The sequence below is a fragment of the Rana temporaria genome, chromosome 1 (genome assembly GCF_905171775.1).
Source record: "Rana temporaria chromosome 1, aRanTem1.1, whole genome shotgun sequence".
NCBI classification, from domain to species: Eukaryota; Metazoa; Chordata; class Amphibia; order Anura; family Ranidae; genus Rana; species Rana temporaria.
Window position 1 is genome coordinate 561,189,174 of NC_053489.1, and position 20,066 is coordinate 561,209,239.

Here is a 20,066-nt window from a genome sequence, read left to right on the forward strand (position 1 = left end):
GTATCTATATTTCTCCTAAGGAGGGGGAAAAAATTAGATAGAGTGTATATAGTAACATGATATCACTAAAATGAAGCAATTATCAACTGCTATACAAATATACAGCAGTTGTAACAAGTTCATTAATAAGATAAATAAATAGATCATATTAGATACTATCATTCTAATGATGTGTTTACTGATTTATGTGCATACACAATGTATCATAAAATATACTTAATAGGTATGTTACCTCGATGGCGGTGAGGTTTTGGTTAACACTGCCAAAAAGGCCCAACGGAGTTCCTAGAAGGTCCCAATTCAATTCTATAAATAAAGAGGTATGTATATATGTATATAAGCATAAATAAATGTATATATGAATGAATGAGGTCAGTGCGTATGGCCAAGTGGTTCCAGAGAATGCATTAAGATAAAACCTTAAGGCTTTAGAAACATTTTAAGCAAAAATCCATATACAGTAAATACTGATAAAAAATAATCTTTGCACACAATCTAACTGCCTGATATTCTTTCACTTTAGGCAATTTTATTAAGATGGTATTACAGCCCTTATTACCTCAAAGCAATAGTAAATGTACCCATACAGACCTTGAACCATCAGTTATGGAAGCCGCAGAACTCGGTGATGACGCTGTGAAAAGTTGTAAAACCTGTAACGGCAGCATGAATATGACTGAAGAGTATTGTGAACTTTCTTCCTTTCTTGTGAAGGATAAAAATGGCAGAAGACAACCTTTTATAGATCTAGGTGAGTGTTTTCTAAGCTTGTAAAACTGCCTATGATTTTGTACCAAAATAGAGGCATGCTTTTTTTTTTTTTTCTTTTCTTAAGGCAGAGCAAAGTGTAGCATGTTAAATGAATAGCTCAAGTAAAACCTGACTCATCTGCTTTATTTCATGTTCTACCACAGCAAATTGTATGTTGCCTGCAGCATTAAATAGATTAAACGCACTGGTTTGTGTTAATGGCCTGGCTCCCTCCTCATTGCAGCACATTTAACAGTTCATTGGAATGCAGATCAGAAGCAGCAGCAGCTGGATGATAAACTCCATATTTACCAAGGTCCTGCAACACAAAGGGATGGCATTCAGTACAAAATCATAGTAACCAAGGTGTCAAGCTGGCCATACATTGTATAACTTTGAACCGGTTGCTTATGACCCGGCCGAAATTCACTCAGTGGGTGGCCTTGTCCCTCCCTTGGTTGAAAAATAGGAGGAGCCAGGCAGAAAATTGTTGGCTGAAAAGCGACTGCATCCAGTCAGATGAAGCGGCTGTTTGTGAATTTTTATATTATACAGTATAAGAGAGGATTTGGGTGATTCAGCCTTCCAGAATCTGCTTAAAGGGGTTGTAAAGGTAAAATGTTTTTCCCCTAAATAGCTTCCTTTACCTTAGTGCAGTCCTCCTTTACTTACCTCATCCTCCGATTTTGCTTTTAAATGTCCTTATTTCTTCTGAGAAATCCTCACTTCCTGTTCTTCTGTCTGTAATGACACACAATAATGTGAGGCTTTCTCCCTGGTGTGGAGAAAGCCTCTTGAGGGGGGAGGGGGTGAGGGGGTGAGCAGGAGGGTCAGGACACTCTCTACTTTGCAGATAGAGACAGGAGCTGTGTGTTAGTGGGCGTCCTGACACTCCTGCTCGCCCCCTCAAGAGGCTTTCTCCACACCAGGGAGAAAGCCTTGCATTACTGTGTGTAGTTACAGACAGAAGAACAGGAAGTGAGGATTTCTCAGAAGAAATAAGGACATTTAAAAGCAAAATTGAAGGATGAGGTAAGTGAAGGAGGACTGCACTGAGGTAAAGGAAGCTATTTAGGGGGAAAAAATACCTTTACAACCCCTTTAAGAGGTGGCAGGCAGATATATCTGCTGGACAACAGCAATGGGGGTGGGGCATCAATCAAATAAGGTATTCCTTATTGGCTGTTTCATTGGCAGATGTCTTTTCTTAAAATCTTCCTACCTCAGTGTCCTGCACCCCATTCTTTATGCATTTCCATAAAATGACAGTCTCATAGAGCTAACCATTTTACGGAGTCCTTTGCAGTGTTTAGAAGATTTGTTGCCTGCTTTGTCAAGTCATCCTATAAACTCCTATGTGCAAGGCATAGTTTGGGGGAAATGTTATTTCTTATTAATGATTCTTTAAATTGTTATCCATTAGTCTGGCAGCTCATAATTCTGCATGTAAATGGCAGCCTGCTACTGACCATAGTTGTGTAGACATGGGCACTAAATACAGCATAAGCCCGGAGATGGGAAACCTTGCTTGTCCAGTTCCTAAACCTGTGCCTGTCCAATAATTGCAGTCAGTGCTCCCAAATGAAAGCCTTTTCTGCCATTATTGCACCGTTGCAGGTCAAGAATGTTAACGTCAGGTATTAAGAGGCACTAATCACAAGGTCGATTTTTCCATTTTGGATGTTGATGTTGGGTGTGTTTGACAGTGGGGCCCAGTGCTCATACAAGGATATATACGTATCTCCCTGTACTCTAATCCAGGAGAGATATCTGCTTGTCCGTAGCCATCCTATGTCAAGTTACATAAATTTTCTACAACATTGGGTTAGTAAAAATAAAAAGGGATTCTGATTCATTGCTATTAGCAATCCATCAGAACCTGAAGGAAATAATAACTTTAATATGGATCACACCCTAATTGTTTCTGTTTTTAATGATCCATCTGTGTTATCTGTTCTCTTATTGTGTGCAGGGGTTTACACAAAAAACAGGAACTTTCGTTTATACAAATCCTCTAAACTGGGAAAAAAAGCTGTGCTTGAATTGGCTGAAGACAACAAGTTTTCTTGCAGGCCTCCGAAGCATCTGTCAGCCGAAGAACACATTTTCCTCTGCTCTTTAATTAGCAATGTGAGGTAAAGTCAAGTCCTTTTTTTTGTCAATTATCACCACGTTTATTTCATGGGCCTTATGCATAGCAGGCAGTCTGAGGCCCTGTACACACGACCGAGTTTCTCGGCAGAATTCAGCCAGAAACTCGGTCGGAGCTGGATTCTGCCGAGAAACTCGGTCGTGTGTACACTTTTCAGCGAGGAAGAGAACATGTTCTCTATTTCCTCGTTGTTCCATGAGGAAAGTCGGCCCGCCAAGATCTCGGCGGCTTCCACACTGAACTCGACGAGGAACTAGATGTGTTTGGCACGTCGAGTTCCTCGGACGTGTGTACGGGGCCTGAGGGTCTCTTCCCATTTTTATTCTGCACTTAAACAATATCTGCTCTTTTTTTTTTTTTTTTAAGTCCAACACGAATCCTTTTATACATCTTTTAATCACTTTATAATCAGTTTTCTTTAAAGTCACGCTGTCACCACAGGGTCACTTTTACAAACAAAGCCACCTGTAGGTCCCCTTTCACACTTATACGACTTGTCCCACGATTTTGGATTGCAAAATCACATGACAAGTCATTCTCCATGATTTTCAATGACTTCCATTGATATTGGCACGACTTTAAGTTGTGCCGACTTCAAAGTAGTCCCTGCACTACTTTGGTCCAACTTCCATGCGAGTTGATGTCCATAGACCTCAATGTTAAACCCTCAAGTAGCATGCAAATCGTACCTGAATAATATAGACACGATTTCAGTACGATTTCAGTACGACTTTGTAAGCACAAGTAGCTTTTTGGCCCTGGTCCCACCCAATCCTTTCAACATAGTAGCCCCTCCCAAGCACATTTTTCTAGCACACATTCACTTCTTGGTTATTCCCTAAGGCTCCTTTCACACTTGTACAACTTCAAAGTCGCACGATTTTACTTGCGATTTCGCGCCCGTGATTTTGCCGCGATTTGCGGCCGCAATTTCAATGAATGCCTGTGTAAGTGACATCAAATCGGACCAAAGTAGTGCAAGGACTACTTTGAAGTCGGCACTACTTAAAGTCGTGCCAGTATGAATGGTAGTCATTGAAAATAATGGAGAATGACTTGTCATACGATTTTGCAGTCCAAAATCGTGAGACAAATCGTATAAGTGTGAAAGGGCCCTAAGGAACAATGGGCTCCAAACAGCCCAAAAAAAGAGATGTCCTTGTCCTCCGCTTTTCCTCCTCTTCTTCCTCATGCACTGCTACTGCTGCAGCAACAATGACAACTGCTGTGGCAATATATTGAGTAGCAAACATTTTTTGTCACAACACACTACACCACAACAACTAGGAAGCAAACAGGAACTGGAAATAACTATGGCAGGAAAAGGAATTGCCTCCCACCATGTATGTTTTCATTGGTTAATGCCAAAGTTGTGGCAAAGTAGTAGTGATGCAAAATCGTGTCAAAATTGCAGTAGAATCGTGGCAAAGTTGCACGACTTTGAAGTCGTACAAGTCTGAAAGGGGCCTTAAGGACACATTTTATAAACTTACCTTTTCAGCAGCTCATGCATTGAAAAGCTACCTCTGCAAGTATTCTGCACTCCCAGGTGTTTGAAACACTTGCTCCAGTTCTGGCTGCTGTGCTTCCATCTCTGGGCTCATACGTCATTACAGGCCTTTGTACATCACTATAGGAGCTAGTAGAAGGAATTACAGCAGCCAGCGCAGGGGGCATGGGCAACCAAAATGTAAAATTTAAGTGCTTCTTTTAAAGGTGGCTAGTCTTGTAAAATTGACCCTAGGATATGGTCACTTTAAGCCAATATTTCAAGTTTAGTTAGGTACAATTGATGTCTGTCACATTCTGATTGTTTGTATCTCTGGGGGCACTAGCAGTGCCATGTCCGCACTTAATTTGCCAGCTCTGTGCAAACTTTGTCAATTTAAATAGGGTCTCACTCTCATTTTTTTTTTTTTATCTGCCTTACTTTGCAGGAAATCCCGCTGGAGTGAGACCCTGTGGGTTGGGAGGGGTAGAGGCACAGCCAGGTTCCATGGTGGGGGGGATGGGGATACTCCAGGCATTCTAGAAGTAAAGGTGTGTTACACAAGCATGCTACAAGTCAGGATGTGAATCGGTCAGCCAACATTCCTTCATAAATGAAAGTGAAAATATCAATTGTGGAAGGGCTGACTCTTAGAATTGCAATAAAACAGAACTCCAACCAACCAGCAAAATACAAAGTTAAAATTGAATATAGAAGTTGCGTTACTTGTTAAAGAATTTGTATTTCTGTGCATTCAGTAAAGGATTTACACAGCTATAATACTAAGTCACTTCTCTACCTCCTTCTTATGATTGGACAGTGAGTAAGCCGCAGCATATCACCTGTCTACTCGCACTGCTCTCCCCTCCTGTCCATGTTCCTTGTCAACACTTGTGCATGTAGCACATCTCATTGGCTCTAGTACTGCCCCTTCCTCTCCCAGTGTGAGTGCAACTGTGCTAGGGTTACCAGGATACCAAGTAAAAGTCGGGTCAGTACAATAGCTATATTTAGAAACACATTTCCTTATATTTTGATTATTGCCTAAAGCAGTTGTAAGCCCATGTTTTTTTTTTTCTAAAATTAAAAACAGGTTTATCCTTACCTGCTCTGTGCAATGATATTGCACAGAGCGGCCACGAAGGTTCTCACAGAGCGGCCCTAAAGCTTCTCTTCTGGGGTTCCCCACTTGTGTTTTCTGCTCCTTCTCTTTTGCAAGTGCCCCCAAAGCACACAGCTCTCGAGCTGGACTGTGTGTGCTCATAGACACACACAGCGTGGCTTGGACCCTAACTTACTAGTTTTGACTGAGAGCAGCAGGAGCCAATGGCTTATGCTGCTGTTAGGGCTATTGAGAGATTTTTTTTTACCTTAATACAGAGAAAGCTTGAAAGTACAAACCTTTTGGCCTTTAGAACAACTTTAATTGCTTTTATTGATGCACTTTTATACATTTTGCCTTTAAGGAATCCTGTGTTCTGTATATTTTCACTTTCACATCGAACTTTATCATACAGAGCAATAAAGTAGGCTGTATTATGTCTTGCTTAGCTAATGATTTGTGTGGTGTGATATGTCAGCAAGTTCCTCCAGGTCTTTTACTGGAATATTCTTGGCAAATCATTGTGGTTTAAATGTTAAGAACTCTACCAATAGGCTTTTTATTATTACCAACAAGGTACATTTTCAGTCACAATCAGAAGCACACATACAGGATGATCTGTTCACTACAAAATTTATATTCACTGTCTATTTCTTTAAAGCAGAACTCCAGCTTTTGTTACATTTTACAAGCTGGCCCAAACAAACTATGGGCCAGATTCACGTAGAATCGCGGCGGCGTAACGTATCCTAGATACGTTACACCGCCGCAATTTTTCATCGCAAGTGCCTGATTCACCAAGCACTTGCGAAGAAAACTACTCCGGCGCAAGGCGGGCCAATTTAAATGGGCGTGTGCCATTTAAATTAGGCGCGCTCCCGCGCCGGACCTACTGCGCATGCTCCGTTTCTTAACTCCCTCCGTGCTTTGCGCGCCGCGACGTCATTTTTTTGAACGGCGACGCGCGTAGCGTACTTCCGTATTCCCGAACGGCTTACGCAAACGATGTTAAATTTTGAATTTCGACGCGGGAACGACGGCCATACTTTAGACAGCAATAAGCTTGCTGACTAAAGTTAGGGCACCAAAAAAAAACGACTAACTTTGCGACGGGAAACTAGACTAGTGGCGACGTAGCGAACGCGAAAATCCGTTGTGGATCCGCCGTAACTCCTAATTTACATACCCGGCGCTGGTTTACGACGCAAACTCCCCCCAGCGGCGGCCGCGGTACTGCATCCTAAGATCCGACAGTGTAAAACAATTACACCTGTCGGATCTTATAGATATCTATGCGTAACTGATTCTATGAATCAGTCGCATAGATAGAAACAGAGATATGACGGCGTATCAGGAGAAACGCCGTCGTATCTCATTTGTGAATCTGGCCCTATGTCCCTATGTCGTGAGGCCGCTGGGTGTGCTGTATAAACTGTATGTAGCTTAGGTGTTCCGCATTGCTTTCTATGAATGGCTGAGCACTGGTCAGATGAACTCTATTGTGTTCGGGGTATGATATGGGAAGGTCTCGGCTCGCACCCAGGACACAGTGCTGTATGAAGCCTCAGCTACATAGAGTTTATACCGCACATCCAGTGGTCGTGAGGGACATAGGGGTTGATTTACAAAAACTGGAGAGTACAAAATCTGGTGCAGCCGTGCATGGGAGCCAATCAGCTTCTAACTTCAGCTTCTTTAACTGCTTGCCGACCAGCCGCTCTGCTGAGCCAGATCACGTAGATCTACGTCATCTCGCCGAGCAACCAATAGGGGCGCGCGCCCGGCGGGCACGATCACCGCAGGGGACCCGCGATCGCTCGGTACAGAGCGAGAACCGGGAGCTGTGTGTGTAAATACACAGCTCCCAGTCCTGTCAGGGGGAGAAATGCCTGATTGTCTGTTCATACAATGTATGAACAGTGATCAGTCATTTCCCCTAGTCAGTCCACCCCCCCCTTCAGTTAGAACCCACCCAGGGAACATACTTAACCCCTTCATCGCCCCCTAGTGTTAATCCCTTCCCTGCCAGTGGCATTTTTATAGTAATCAATGCATTTTTATAACACTGATCGCTATAAAAATGCCAATGGTCCCAAAAATGTGTCCGAAGTGTCTGCCATAATGTCGCAGTACCGATAAAAATCGCTGATCGCTGCCATTACTAGTAAAAAAAAAATATTAATAAAAATGCCATAAAACTATCCCCTATTTTGTAAACGCTCTAAATTTTGCGCAACCCAATCAAACGCTTATTGCGATTTTTTTATTTTTTTTACGAAAAATATGATGGAAAAATATGAGGAAAAAAATTGTTTTTTTATATATTTTTGGGAATATTTATTATAGCAAAAAGTAAAAAATATTCATTTTTTTTCAAAATTGGTGCTCTATTTTTGTTTATAGCGCAAAAGCTAAAAACCGCAGAGGTGATCAAATACCACCAAAAGAAAGCTCTATTTTTGGGAAAAAAAGGACGCCAATTTTGTTTGGAAGCCACGTCGCACGACTGCGCAATTGTCAGTTAAAGCAACGCAGTGCCGAATCGCAAAAAGTGGCCTGGTCTTTGACCAGCAATATGGTCTGGGGCTTAAGTGGTTAATTAAGCTTTGACAAAAAATGGAAGCTGATGCACCACATTTTGCACTCTCTAGTTTTAGTAAATCAACTCCACTGTCCGTTGTGGCCAGCTTGGCCCAAAATAACTATGTAAAGTGTATCAAAAGCTGGAGTTCAGCTCTAACAATGTTCTTGTATAAAATGTGGTGATTGAAATTTGTTGTGAGAGAAAATATGGAGACTCCTGAAAGTGCTAGGTGCTTGATTGACATACCCCAATACTTTGGGTCGGAGCCCTGGAATAGGTATAAAGACAAGAAGTTCTGATCCTTGTTGCATACTTCTTCTTGATCAGTGACATAAAAGTATTAATGCTAAAGACATCCAGGCAGCTAGCAATCTGAAGGAGGCCAGCAATGTTCTTTAAGTGGGTAAAATAAAAACCAGTATATACACGTTCTGGTGGAAATGGACTTTAAGCCAGTGAGTGTGAAGATCCTGTCCAGACTCTCATGCCCCGTACACATGACCGGGTTTTCCGACAGGAAAACTGTGAGGAGAGCCTTTGGCCGGGAATCTTGGCCGTGTGTATGCTCCCTTGCAGTTTTTCCGATGGGAAAACTGCCAAACCCGCCAGACAAAAAAAAGAGAAACAGCTCTCTTTTTTCCTTTTGGGATTCCCAACAGACTTTTTCCCCTCAGAAAACCCGGCCATTGTAGCAGAAACCGGCCATTTTTGGCAGTTTTCCTCTGGGGAAAAACTCAGATGGCGCATAAACAAGGAAAAAACGATCGTCTGTACGGGGAAAAGTAGAGAGCAGGTTCTCGGTTTTCCCCATGGATTTCCGACCGACCCTTTCCCGTCAGGAATCCCGGTCGTGTGTACTAGGCATTAGACTATACCTTCCTCTTCATCCACCCCCACCCCTTAAAGTATGCAAAATGTTCCATGAGTGGAGGAGGGTGATCTCGTCCTTTATTTGTCCCTTCCCCGCTCACAGGATGTTTTGCAATCTTTGAAAATAAAAAATAAAATAAGTGCTGTCTGCATTTTCTCACTGTAAAGCTGTGGTGCATTATTGAGCATAAGCACACAAAACATGTACCATGCCTCACCACAACACAAGTAGTGTGAATGGGCCCTAAGAGCCCTCCTCTGTGGCTAAAGTATAGGAAATGATGAGTCTTGCTTGGATCCTGGTTATAAACATCATCAGTGATGGAGACCTAGAGGGTATGCAAAGAAATTTTGCATAATCTTCAGTGTATTGGTCACTATTTATAAGACTGAGGGACCTTCTCTTATATGGGGTTACTGTGATATATTAGATGTATGGAAAAGGTACACATATACTAACACCTATTAAATCTTAAAGATTTACAGAGCACCTAAAAATCTTGTCATGTGCCAGCCCGAGTGACAGGAATGAAAGTAGTCGTGTCAGTTCTGGAGGATCCCTTATTTCAGGTATGGCTTAAAAAAACATTGGCACTCTTCTCTGTTTGCACATAACTATTACAAATAGAGTTTTACTACTGTAGCTGAAATGTTGTCTTTCTAGTTCAACATGGCCACACCTAGCTGCAAGTTTATGCCCTTTAGTTATGGGATTTATTTACTGACTTTCACAGGCTTCAGACCTCAGCCAAGTCAGAAGGAGCTTAGCTAAATAATATGCTGGAGGAAAGCAATTTTTGTATTGTACTGAATTAAAGAATATGTGAATCCTGCATTTTTTTATAATATTGGGGATATTGCAGGCATACAGCAATAGTCTCTAGGTTTTGTGACATGAAAGTCAACTAATTGCTTTTTTTACATGCTATTATCAGTGATTCAGTTCTGCAAGCCTGGGATCGTGGGAGGGCAGAGGCTGCTTGAGGTTGCTAGTGACATCTCTGAAGCCAGAAGTCGCCGTCTTGCCTGCTAAATGATCAGAGCAGATTTCAATCAACCAGCAAGGCTGGTTCACTGCACCAGATTGGATGAAGCACAACCTGTATTCCTCACAGGAGTGTGACTATGCTCCTGGGGGAATGGAAACTGGCAGGTTTGCGTTGTCACCTTATTAAAGGAAGAATTTACAAATGGCAGAAATTGGCAGGATGAACAGTTTTTACTTTTTTTTTTTATAAAAATCCTTTAATTACTACATTTACAAGGGGGTTATTTACACTGATTTAGTAATGGGGTTGCATACACATAAGGCTGGTACACACTGGCCGACAGGGCTGGACTGGGACAAAAATTTGGCCCTGGACTTAATCCAGACTGGCCCACTTTGACAGGTCTCTTCCATGGCGGCCGGACAACTCCCGCACCCCCCCCCCCCCCCCCGGCCACCCAAGCCCCCTCTCCCCCTTCACTACCCACTGGCCATTCTACTTTATTAGAGTAGAATGGCTGATAAGTGAGAAACTTGCAGGCCATAGCTGTTGAGTCAGCTGTCTGTCCCCTCCCCCATGCTCCTCTGTCGTCCCCCCTGCTCCTCTGGTCCTCCCCCTGCTTCTTTGTCCCCCCCAGGTGAGCGCTGCGGGGAGGAGGTGAGCGCTGCGGGAAGGGAGAGACAGAGGAGTGGTGGGGGGGCGGCGGACCGCTGTCACTGAAGCCGGCCCACTGAGCCATCGGCCCACCGGGAAACTCCCTGTAGTCCCAATGGCCAGTCCATCCCTGCTGGCCGAATATCAGGCATCTCAACAGAAACCGGACAACATTTGACCAGTGTGTACAGCAGCCTGCCTGACAGCAGTCGGCCTAACGTCCGGCTTCTCTAAAAAAAAAAAAACAGCAGTTGATTCTGACTGGTGTGTTCTCACAGGGGGGGAGTCCCCCTGTCAGAACAGAATAGAACAGCAGGGGGAGATCACTGTACTAACATTGAGTGGTTAGGACAGCAAGCTCCTCGCAAGTGCCTTAGTTCTTTTTTTTTCATTGAGCACACTTGGTTGAATTGAAAAAACTGCCTGTGTGTACCAGGCAATAAGGTCCTCATTGACAACACCTTGCCACCAATTTTCCAGGTGAACTAGTTGTTTTAGTACACTTTTAATATGCATAGGATTTTACAAAATCAGAGTAAGCTGGTATGCTGTATTGTTCTAGACATTGGTACAAACCTGTGTATGAATATAAAGTGACAAAGCTAACCGCAGCAAAAGCTACCGTGTTTTCCCGCAAATAAGACTAGTCATATTAATTTTGACTACAAAAAATGCATTGGGGCTTATTTTTATGGGATGTCTGATCTGTCCCCTTTCTTCTCTCTCTCTCTCTCTCTCTCTCCCCCCGTGTTGGCATCTCTGTGTTCCCCCAAATAAACCCTAGTTAAAGTCCTTGTAAAATCATTTAGTCCACTCTGTAAATGGATTATATAGGCCCAGATTCTCAAAGGACTTACGACGGCGCAGCGCCATGTACGCCGTCGTAAGTCCTAATCTGAGCCGTCGTATCTATGCGACTGATTCTTAGAATCAGTTACGCATAGATATTCATTAGATCTGACAGGCGTAAGTCTCTTACGCCGTCAAATCTTAAGTGCATTTTTTTTTTGGCCTGCTAGGTGGCGCTTCCGTCGAAATCCGAGTTGAGTATGCAAATTAGCTAGATACGCGAATTCCCGAACGTACGCGCGGCCGACGCAGTAAAGTTACGACGTTTACGTTAGGCTTCTCCCGGCGTAAAGTTGTCCCTGCTATATGAGGCGCAGCCAATGTTAAGTATGGCCGTCGTTCCAGCGTCAAAATTTTTAAAAGTTACGTCGTTTGCGTAAGTCGTCCGTGAATGGGGCTGGACGTCATTTACGTTCATGTCGAAACCAATGACGTCCTTGCGACGTCATTTGGAGCAATGCACACTGGGATATTTTACGGACGGCGCATGCGCAGTTCGTTCGGCGCGGGGGCGCGCTTCATTTAAATGATACATGCCCCCTACCCGCCAAATTTGAATTACGCTGCGTGATTTACGCTACACCGCCGCAACTTTACAGGCAAGTGCTTTGTGAATAAAGCACTTGCCTGAAAAACGTAACGTAAATCGGATATGTTACGCCGCCGCATAGATACGCCATTCTACGAGAATCTGGCCCATAATGTCTAGTGTGTGTCTTTATGTAAAATTGTAGAAAATACCTTATTTACAGCGCTGCTGGGCACTCGCATGACCTGACAGAGCTCTCCTTCCCTGCTCTGCAGAGGGAGGAGCCGCTGACGTCAGGGGGGGGGGGAGAGCTCCGGCGGTTCACATGAGCGCCTAGCGGCGCTGTTAATAAGGTATTTTCTACAATGTTACATAAAGACACACACTAGACATTATATAATCCATTTACAGAGTGGACTAAATGATTTTACAAGGACTTTAACTAGGGTTTATTTGGGGGATTACAGAGATGCCAACACCTGAGCTGACATTATATGATCAATTTACAGCATGGATTACAAGATTTTACAAGGACTTTAACTAGGGCTTATTTTTGGGGCGGTACTTATATTGCAGCAATCCTAGAAAATTGAAATGGGTCTTATTTTTGGGGAAACACGGTATCAGCTCTTACCAACTGCAGCAGAAACTCCCTGCCCATATCCCACAATAAAGTGCCCAAGCTGTGCATCAGCAGGCCTTTGCTTTTGGCACATAGGACAAGGGGGTATGCCCAATTTTACACTGATTATGTATCTACTTAGGGTTTCAGGCAGTGCTGAGGTAGTGGTGTCATTTTATTTAACCCACCCCTACCTGCCCTCAAAAAAATAAAATAAAACATACACATTTACATTATGGAATATGCATATTTTTCTAATTTGCGTTAATTGGTGCCTGTTCTGTGTATGTAAAATTCACAATATTCATTCTTCCATGTTTAAAAGCATGATCTAGATAATGTGAAGTGTTTTACGTAGGATGTTGGGCGGGTGCTGTCGCATATGATTTTTGCTAATTCATCCTGCCAAGTGAAGTTAAAAACACCAAACAACATCTACCCTACAGTGTAACAATGCTGTGTTCCCTCTTCATCAGGCAGTGTCATGAATGGATATCAGGTTTCTCCTTATCCAGAAATTGATCAATTCATATGGTCACTTGTCACAAGAGAAGGATTCCAAGGAGGTACGTTTCCTGGGGTTTGTGCCATTTAGAACTAAAATATTATTTCATTCTTCCAGTGGTCTTTTAAGGAAAGTAGCTATTGCCGACCTTTTCTGGGAATGCTAGAGGCTTTGTAACTTTCTGTTAGATTCTTTGTGAGTCACTGACCTAAAACAATTTATAGGTCAGAAGTCAGAAGAATGTATCTGCTTACTTCTTCTGGGTCAGTGCCTCAAAGAAATGAAGCAAAAGATAGTAGAGCCAGGCAAGAAACATTTTCAAAATGGGTCTACAATGGCTACCAGAGAAACTGGCACTTGCTTTGGAAACATGGTTTGCAAAATTACAAATTTAAAGGTTTCTACATAATTGTAGGGCTCCATTATACCATGTGAACTAATCATGTTTCTGTGATTACTTGCTGGTTTCAAATTGCAAATGGTTTTACAGTAATATTGCATAAGACTACTGGGACCCGTATATTCCCTCTACACCACTATGTTTGTCCACATTGCAGCCTGCTATTTACAGCATATTCATGAAAAGCAGACATAGGGGGTTATTTACTAAAGCCAAATCCACTTTGCACTACAAGTGCACTTGAAATTGCACTGAAAGTGCACTTGGAAGTGCAGTCGCTGTAGATCCGAGGGGGACATGCAAGGAAAATAAAAAACAGCATTTTAGCTTACACATGATTGGATAATAAAATCAGCAGGGCTTCCCCTCATTTCAGATCTTCCCCTCAGATTTACAGCGACTGCACTTCCAAGTAGTGCAAAGTGGATTTGCCTTTCGTAAATAACCCCCCATAGTCTGGGGTGCCTTACAGAGATTTCTGTACTTCATGGATTATAAAGAACACCATAATTGGAGGAGAGGCCAGAGTCACATGACTTTGACAGGCTCTCCTCTGTTGATTTAATAGTGCTCCACTTACTATGTTTTATAGATGTGCATTTATTTTTTAGCTGAACTGTAGGAAACCAAAATTATAAATACACAGTATTTTTTTTTTTATTGGCTGTAAGGACATGGTGCTGCTTTATAAAAGTGTCCTAGATGTTCAGAGACACCAGGGGGTAGATCCACGTACCTGGGCGCATCTTCCCGCCGGGCGTAGCGTATCTAAGATACACTACGCCGCCGCAGTGCGCATGCTCGAAATTAACCCGGAACAAGCCAATGCTTACGACGGTGACGTCATTCTACGCAAATCCCTATTCGCGAACGACTTACACAAACTACGTAAAAATTTCAAAATTGTACGCGGGAACGACGGCCATACTTAACATTGAGTACGCCTCATAACGGCAGCTTTAACTATACGCCGGAAAAAGCCGAACGAAAACGGCGTAAAAAAATGCGCCGGACGTACGTTCTCGGATTGCCGTAAATAGCTAATTTGCATACTCGACGCGGATTTCAAAGGAAACGCCACCTAGCGGCCGCCAAAAAATTGCATCTAAGATCCGACGGCGTACTAAGACGTACGCCTGTCGGATCGATCCCAGATGCCGTCGTATCTTGTTTTGTGGATACAAAACAAAGATACGATGCAGGAAAGTTAAAATTACGCCGGCGTATCAATAGATACGCCAGCGTAATCCTTTTGTGGATCTGCCCCCAGATGTTTAGATCAGAGTACTCTAGATGGTGTACAGTATAACTTTTTGTATACCTGTACTGTGGATTGGAATGATGATTATACTGTACATATGCAAAGAACCCTGTTTTTTTTCCCCATTTCTGCCTGGCCTGCACAAACTTAGGCCCCTTTCACACTTGCAGACTGTTCATTTCATCAGTTCAGTCACATCCAAACAGATAAAGTATTCATCACTTTTTCATCAGTAATTTTTTTACATCCACTACTAATGTAAAAATTGATAAAAAACAGACCATTTGTCAGTTTACATCCATTTTTAGTCCAGTCCCTTTTTTAACAGAGGAAAAATGGAGCTTTGATCAGTTTTAAAAAAAAACGGATGTTGATGGATGCAGATGTAAATGGATGATCATCCATCAACATCCGTTTTTCCATAGAGATGTGTTGATGTCTGTTTTTTACCTGTCAAAAGATGGATAAAAAACGGACAGCATGTGTAAAAGGGGCCTTGCATGGATGCTACTGTATCTTTTTTTTACTGTATCTTTTTTTTACTGTATCTTTTTTTTCACTGTGAAGGTACAAAACAGGGCGTTTGGGGCCTACCCCAGCCAATTGGTGCACATAGCCATGTGCATAACGGTCTACAACTCTAAACTAAACATATTTAACTAAAAAAAAAAAAAAAAATACATTTGAGTCTCATAGACAGACGTTGTGTGTTTTTTTTTTTTTTAATGCCTCTATCCATACATATTGTGGTGTTTATGTTTTTTTAATTTATAGCAGTGTTCAAAGGAATAAAAAAAAATTCCCCAAACCTACATTCGGAGAGAGAAGCTTATGGGCATATTTTATGTACAAACGCTCGTACATGCGCACAAATTGCTTCTAACGGCTAGAATAAATTAGTATTCTAGCCAACAGAATGGGCCAGATTCATAAAGAACTGCGGCGGCGTAACGTATAGTCTTTACGTTACACCGCCGCAAGTTTTCAGCACAAGTGCCTGATTCACCAAGCACTTGCGTGTAAACTTACGGCGGTGTAGCGTAAAGCCGTCCGGCGCAAGACCGCCTAATTCAAATGGGGCGTGTACCATTTAAATTAGGCGCGTTCCCGCGCCAAACATTCTGCGCATGCTCCGTGTGAAAATTTCCCGACGTGCATTGCGCGAAATGACGTCGCCCGACATAATGTTTTGAATGGCGACGTGCGTAACGTACTTTCGTATTACCGGACGTCTTGCGCAAAAAAAAAAAATTTGAAATTCGACGCGGGAACGACGGCCATACTTTAACATGGCTCGTCTAAAGTTAAGCCATGAAAAAGCAGGCCTAACTTTGCGACGGGAAAAACCGACTAGCGACGACGTAACGAACGCGCGTACCTTCGTGGATCGCCGTAAAAGCTCATTTGCATACCCGACGCTGGAAAACGACGCGAACTCCACCCAGCGGCGGCCGAAGTATTGCATCCTAAGATCCGAAGGCGTACGAAGCCGTAAGCCTGTCGGATCTTAGCCAAAAGCCGTCGTATCTTTTTTGTGAATTACAAATAAAGATACGACGCGGCAAATTTGAAAATACGCCGGAGTATCAGTAGATACTCCGGCGTATTTCCTCTGTGAATCTGGCCCAATGAGTTTATGAGCATACGCTTCTAAATGGCATATGGCCAGAAACACGAGTAATTATGTGTCAAAATATTGTTTTGGGTGTTTTTTTTGCCAGCTCCTGGCAGAAAGATCCAACGTACATGGACCCAGCGTAGTGTAGAATTTTCTTTATCGTACATCACGGGACACAGAGCGGCATATTCATTACTATATGGGTTATATGGAGTACCTTCAGGTGTTGACACTGGCAATCTCAAACAGGAAATGCCCCTCCCTATATAACCCCCTCCCATAGGAGGAGTACCTCAGTTTTTACGCCAGTGTCTTAGGTGTTGGTCATGGTTTAGCTTGCCTCCGCATCCTTGGGATTAGGTGAGCTACCGGTTCTGTCCAAAGGCCTCAGCGCTAAAGTGGTCAGTAACCGGACCCCAAACCCTTGGGGTATAGCCCATAATGCTTTTCTTTTTAGAGAGCTGGACCCTGGGCCCAGAACTTAGAAACCTTTGGGTGCCTAATGTTTCTGTTGCCAGAGTGCTATATGGGCCCAGGACAGTGGATCCTTCATAGGAACCCAGGGCCTGAAGGTCTAGACATCCCCACGGAGATGGGGGAAGATTGGGCCTCTTGCTTGGCAAAGTCCTGCGGCATGGAGCAGGTAAGTGAGGGGAAAACTTGCGGAACTTGGTTCTTAGCAGGTTTTTTCTGGGGGGTCACAGGGGACATGCCTAAAGTTATGCGCTGCATCTGGCAAACTAGTCACATATCTTAATGATAGGATGGCTCTATGTGTATTATTCCCCATAAGAAGTGACCTCCCTTGTAGTGTTGGAAAAGCATTGAGTGGGGCCTGTGTGATATAAAGTGTATGTGTGTGTGTCAGAGAGCTGTGCTTACCTGCAAGCCTCCAGGCGATGCTCCATCAGTCTTCCTCCTCAGAGCCTGCAAGCAGGCAAAACGCTGACCTCCTTGTGGTTCCAGGCTGGAGCAGAGAGGCTCCCTTCCCCCCAACCCCCCCCCCCCTATCGGAGGGCGCGCGCGCGCGTTCACGTGTTATAGGCGCAATTCGCGCCGTTTAGCTGAGGGGGGAAGGGCGGGTCAGTGGTTTAAGGAAGGGGCGGCCCTTCCTTTTTCGTTCCAAACAGCTCATTCTATATATTGGAACTGGGGAGGAAAGACCAGAGCGGCAGCACGGGGCGCCGAGGACACACAGTGGCCAGAAAGGATATTGCAGTCTTCAGAAGACTGTTTTCAAGCCTAGAAATAGGCTGTTTCTTTTCCATCTCATAGTTTTTCTTTGCAATACTACTCAGGGGGACAGAATGCTTTTTCTTTCCTGGATTTGAAACAAAAACGAAAAAAAAAAAAAAAAAAAGATTGAAAAAAAAAAAAAAAAAGTCATCTAGGGGAGAGGAAGCATTTTTTATCCCCCAAACAGGTGTTTGGGCAATTAACTTTTATAGTTCCAAATACCAATAGGTAGCAGGTGTACCTCGGTATTGTACCATGGCATCCGGGTCAGAGGGTACAAGAGGTGGGGATTCCCCCAGAGAGTCTGAGGTCTCGGACAAAGCTATGCCGCTGCTTTCCCCACAGGGAGCCTTGAGGCCATCGGGATCTGGGGCTGGAGCTGGCGCGGGTCAGTCCAACCCTAAGATGGTCACGGACGAGGTATTACTCACCTCTTTAAGAGAGATGGAGAAAAGAATGGGAAAAATGATAGCCACAGCTATGCGGGGCAGTAAACGGATTAGATCTCCGTCGCCCGAGCGCGGACCCTCAGAAGAGGAGGTCCTTTCCTCAGGGGAATTGGACGACCTCTTGGACAAGGACCAAGTAGGTTCAGGGATCGAAGATCCGGATACAGAGGAGTCTGGAGCAGTCTCCCAAGGGGAGAGCTGGTGGATTCAAGCCTTAACGGACTTGGTCCATAATGCATTCAACTTGCCAGTACCAGATCTCCAGGTATCTACGGTTTCAGCTTTGGGCTCACTGAGGGCGCCTCAAAGCAATGCAGTATTTCCGATCCACCCTCTACTAGAGGGAGTTTTGTTCCAAGATTGGAACAAGCCAGATAAAATCTTCTTACCACCTAAAAGATTCTCTGCCCTATATCCTATGGAAGATAAATTTTCCAAGAAATGGGCTACTCCTGCAGTGGACGCAGCCATCTCATGTATTAACAAATCATTAACATGCCCTGTAGAAAACATACAGGTATTCAAGGATCCAGTTGATAAACGCTTGGAAGCACTACTTAAGAACTCCTTCACTACTGCAGGGGCAGTAGTACAGCCAGCTGTGGCTGCGATTGGGGTTGCTCAAGCATTATCGGATCAAGTTAAGCAGATGCTTAAACTTATTCCTGCCCAGCAGGCAGAAGAATTTTCGGATGTCCCTAGGGCCATATGTTTTACAGTAGACGCAATTAAGGATTCTATCCAGCAAGCGTCACGTTTATCGTTATCCCTTATCCATATGAGAAGACTCTTATGGTTAAAAAGCTGGGAGGCCGAGCCCCCATGCAAGAAGCTCCTGGTAGGGTTCCCCTTCCATGGAGGACGACTCTTCGGAGAAAACCTAGATAAATACATTCAAACCATTTCAAATGGCAAAAGTACTCTCTTGCCGACTAAGAGGAAGTTTCAGGGGCCTGCGTTTAAACGACAGTACTCCCCTGGGCAGGGGCCCTCTAATGCCAAACAGTATCGACGGCCTCCTGCGAAAGCAAACTTCGGCTTCAACAGCAGATCACAAGGACAGGCTGCTAGAGGCAGAAAGCAGTGGGTTCGCAAACCAGCAAAACCAGCCCCCAAGCCGACCTTATGAAGGGGCGCCCCCACCCACGAAGGTGGGGGGAAGGCTGCGACTCTTTTCAGAGGTTTGGGAAGCCAGCATTCCCGACGAGTGGGTACGGTCTTCCGTGGCCACGGGCCACAAATTAGATTTCCTAAGGTTTCCTCCTCTTCATTTCCAGGAGTCGAGGATTCCAAACGATCCGGAGAAAGGAGCCGCATTAATGTCGGCATTAAATCATCTACTTTCCCAGGAAGTAATAGTAGAGGTACCAGTCCTGGAACAGGGGCTAGGTTTCTACTCCAACCTATTCATCATCCCGAAGTCCAATGGAGATGTCAGGCCAATTTTGGACCTAAAGATGGTAAATACATACCTAAAGATCCGCTCATTTCGGATGGAATCCGTGCGGTCAGCAGCTACCACACTCCAAAAGGACGACTTCATGGCGTCCATAGACATAAAGGATGCCTACCTCCATCTTCCAATTTATCAGCCACATCAAAAATATCTACGCTTCATGGTGGCTTCGCGTCACTTCCAATTCGTGGCGCTTCCCTTCGGGTTGGCTACGGCCCCCCAGGTGTTCACGAAGGTCCTAGCTCCAATCCTAGCCAAACTAAGGATCCAAGGGGTCACGATCTTAGCATACCTGGACGACCTCCTAGTCATAGATCACTCGTCTCCCGGCTTGGAGCGAGCAGTGGCCCTCACGGTCCAATACCTCGAGAAGTTCGGCTGGGTCCTAAATCGAGAAAAGTCAGCGTTCCTGCCCACAAGGCAGTTGGAATATCTCGGCATGAGATTAGACACAGAACAACAAAGAGTGTTTCTACCTCTGAGGAAGGTCAAAGCCATCAAGGAATTAATCCTACTGGTTCTAAGCAAGAAGGAACCGACTATTCGCCTAT

General features: G+C 44.0%; 1 protein-coding gene across 2 annotated transcripts in view; it reads left to right on the forward strand.

The window, feature by feature from the left end:
* PRIMPOL (primase and DNA directed polymerase) overlaps positions 1-20,066 on the forward strand; it is a 94,342-nt gene that overhangs the window by 22,574 nt on the left and 51,702 nt on the right. For both annotated transcript variants that reach the window (XM_040333992.1, XM_040333991.1), the window contains exons 6-9: positions 524-751; positions 2,723-2,885; positions 9,426-9,517; positions 13,067-13,156. In XM_040333992.1, coding sequence (XP_040189926.1) covers positions 524-751; positions 2,723-2,885; positions 9,426-9,517; positions 13,067-13,156 — 573 coding nt within the window. The remainder of the gene's footprint in view (positions 1-523; positions 752-2,722; positions 2,886-9,425; positions 9,518-13,066; positions 13,157-20,066) is intronic.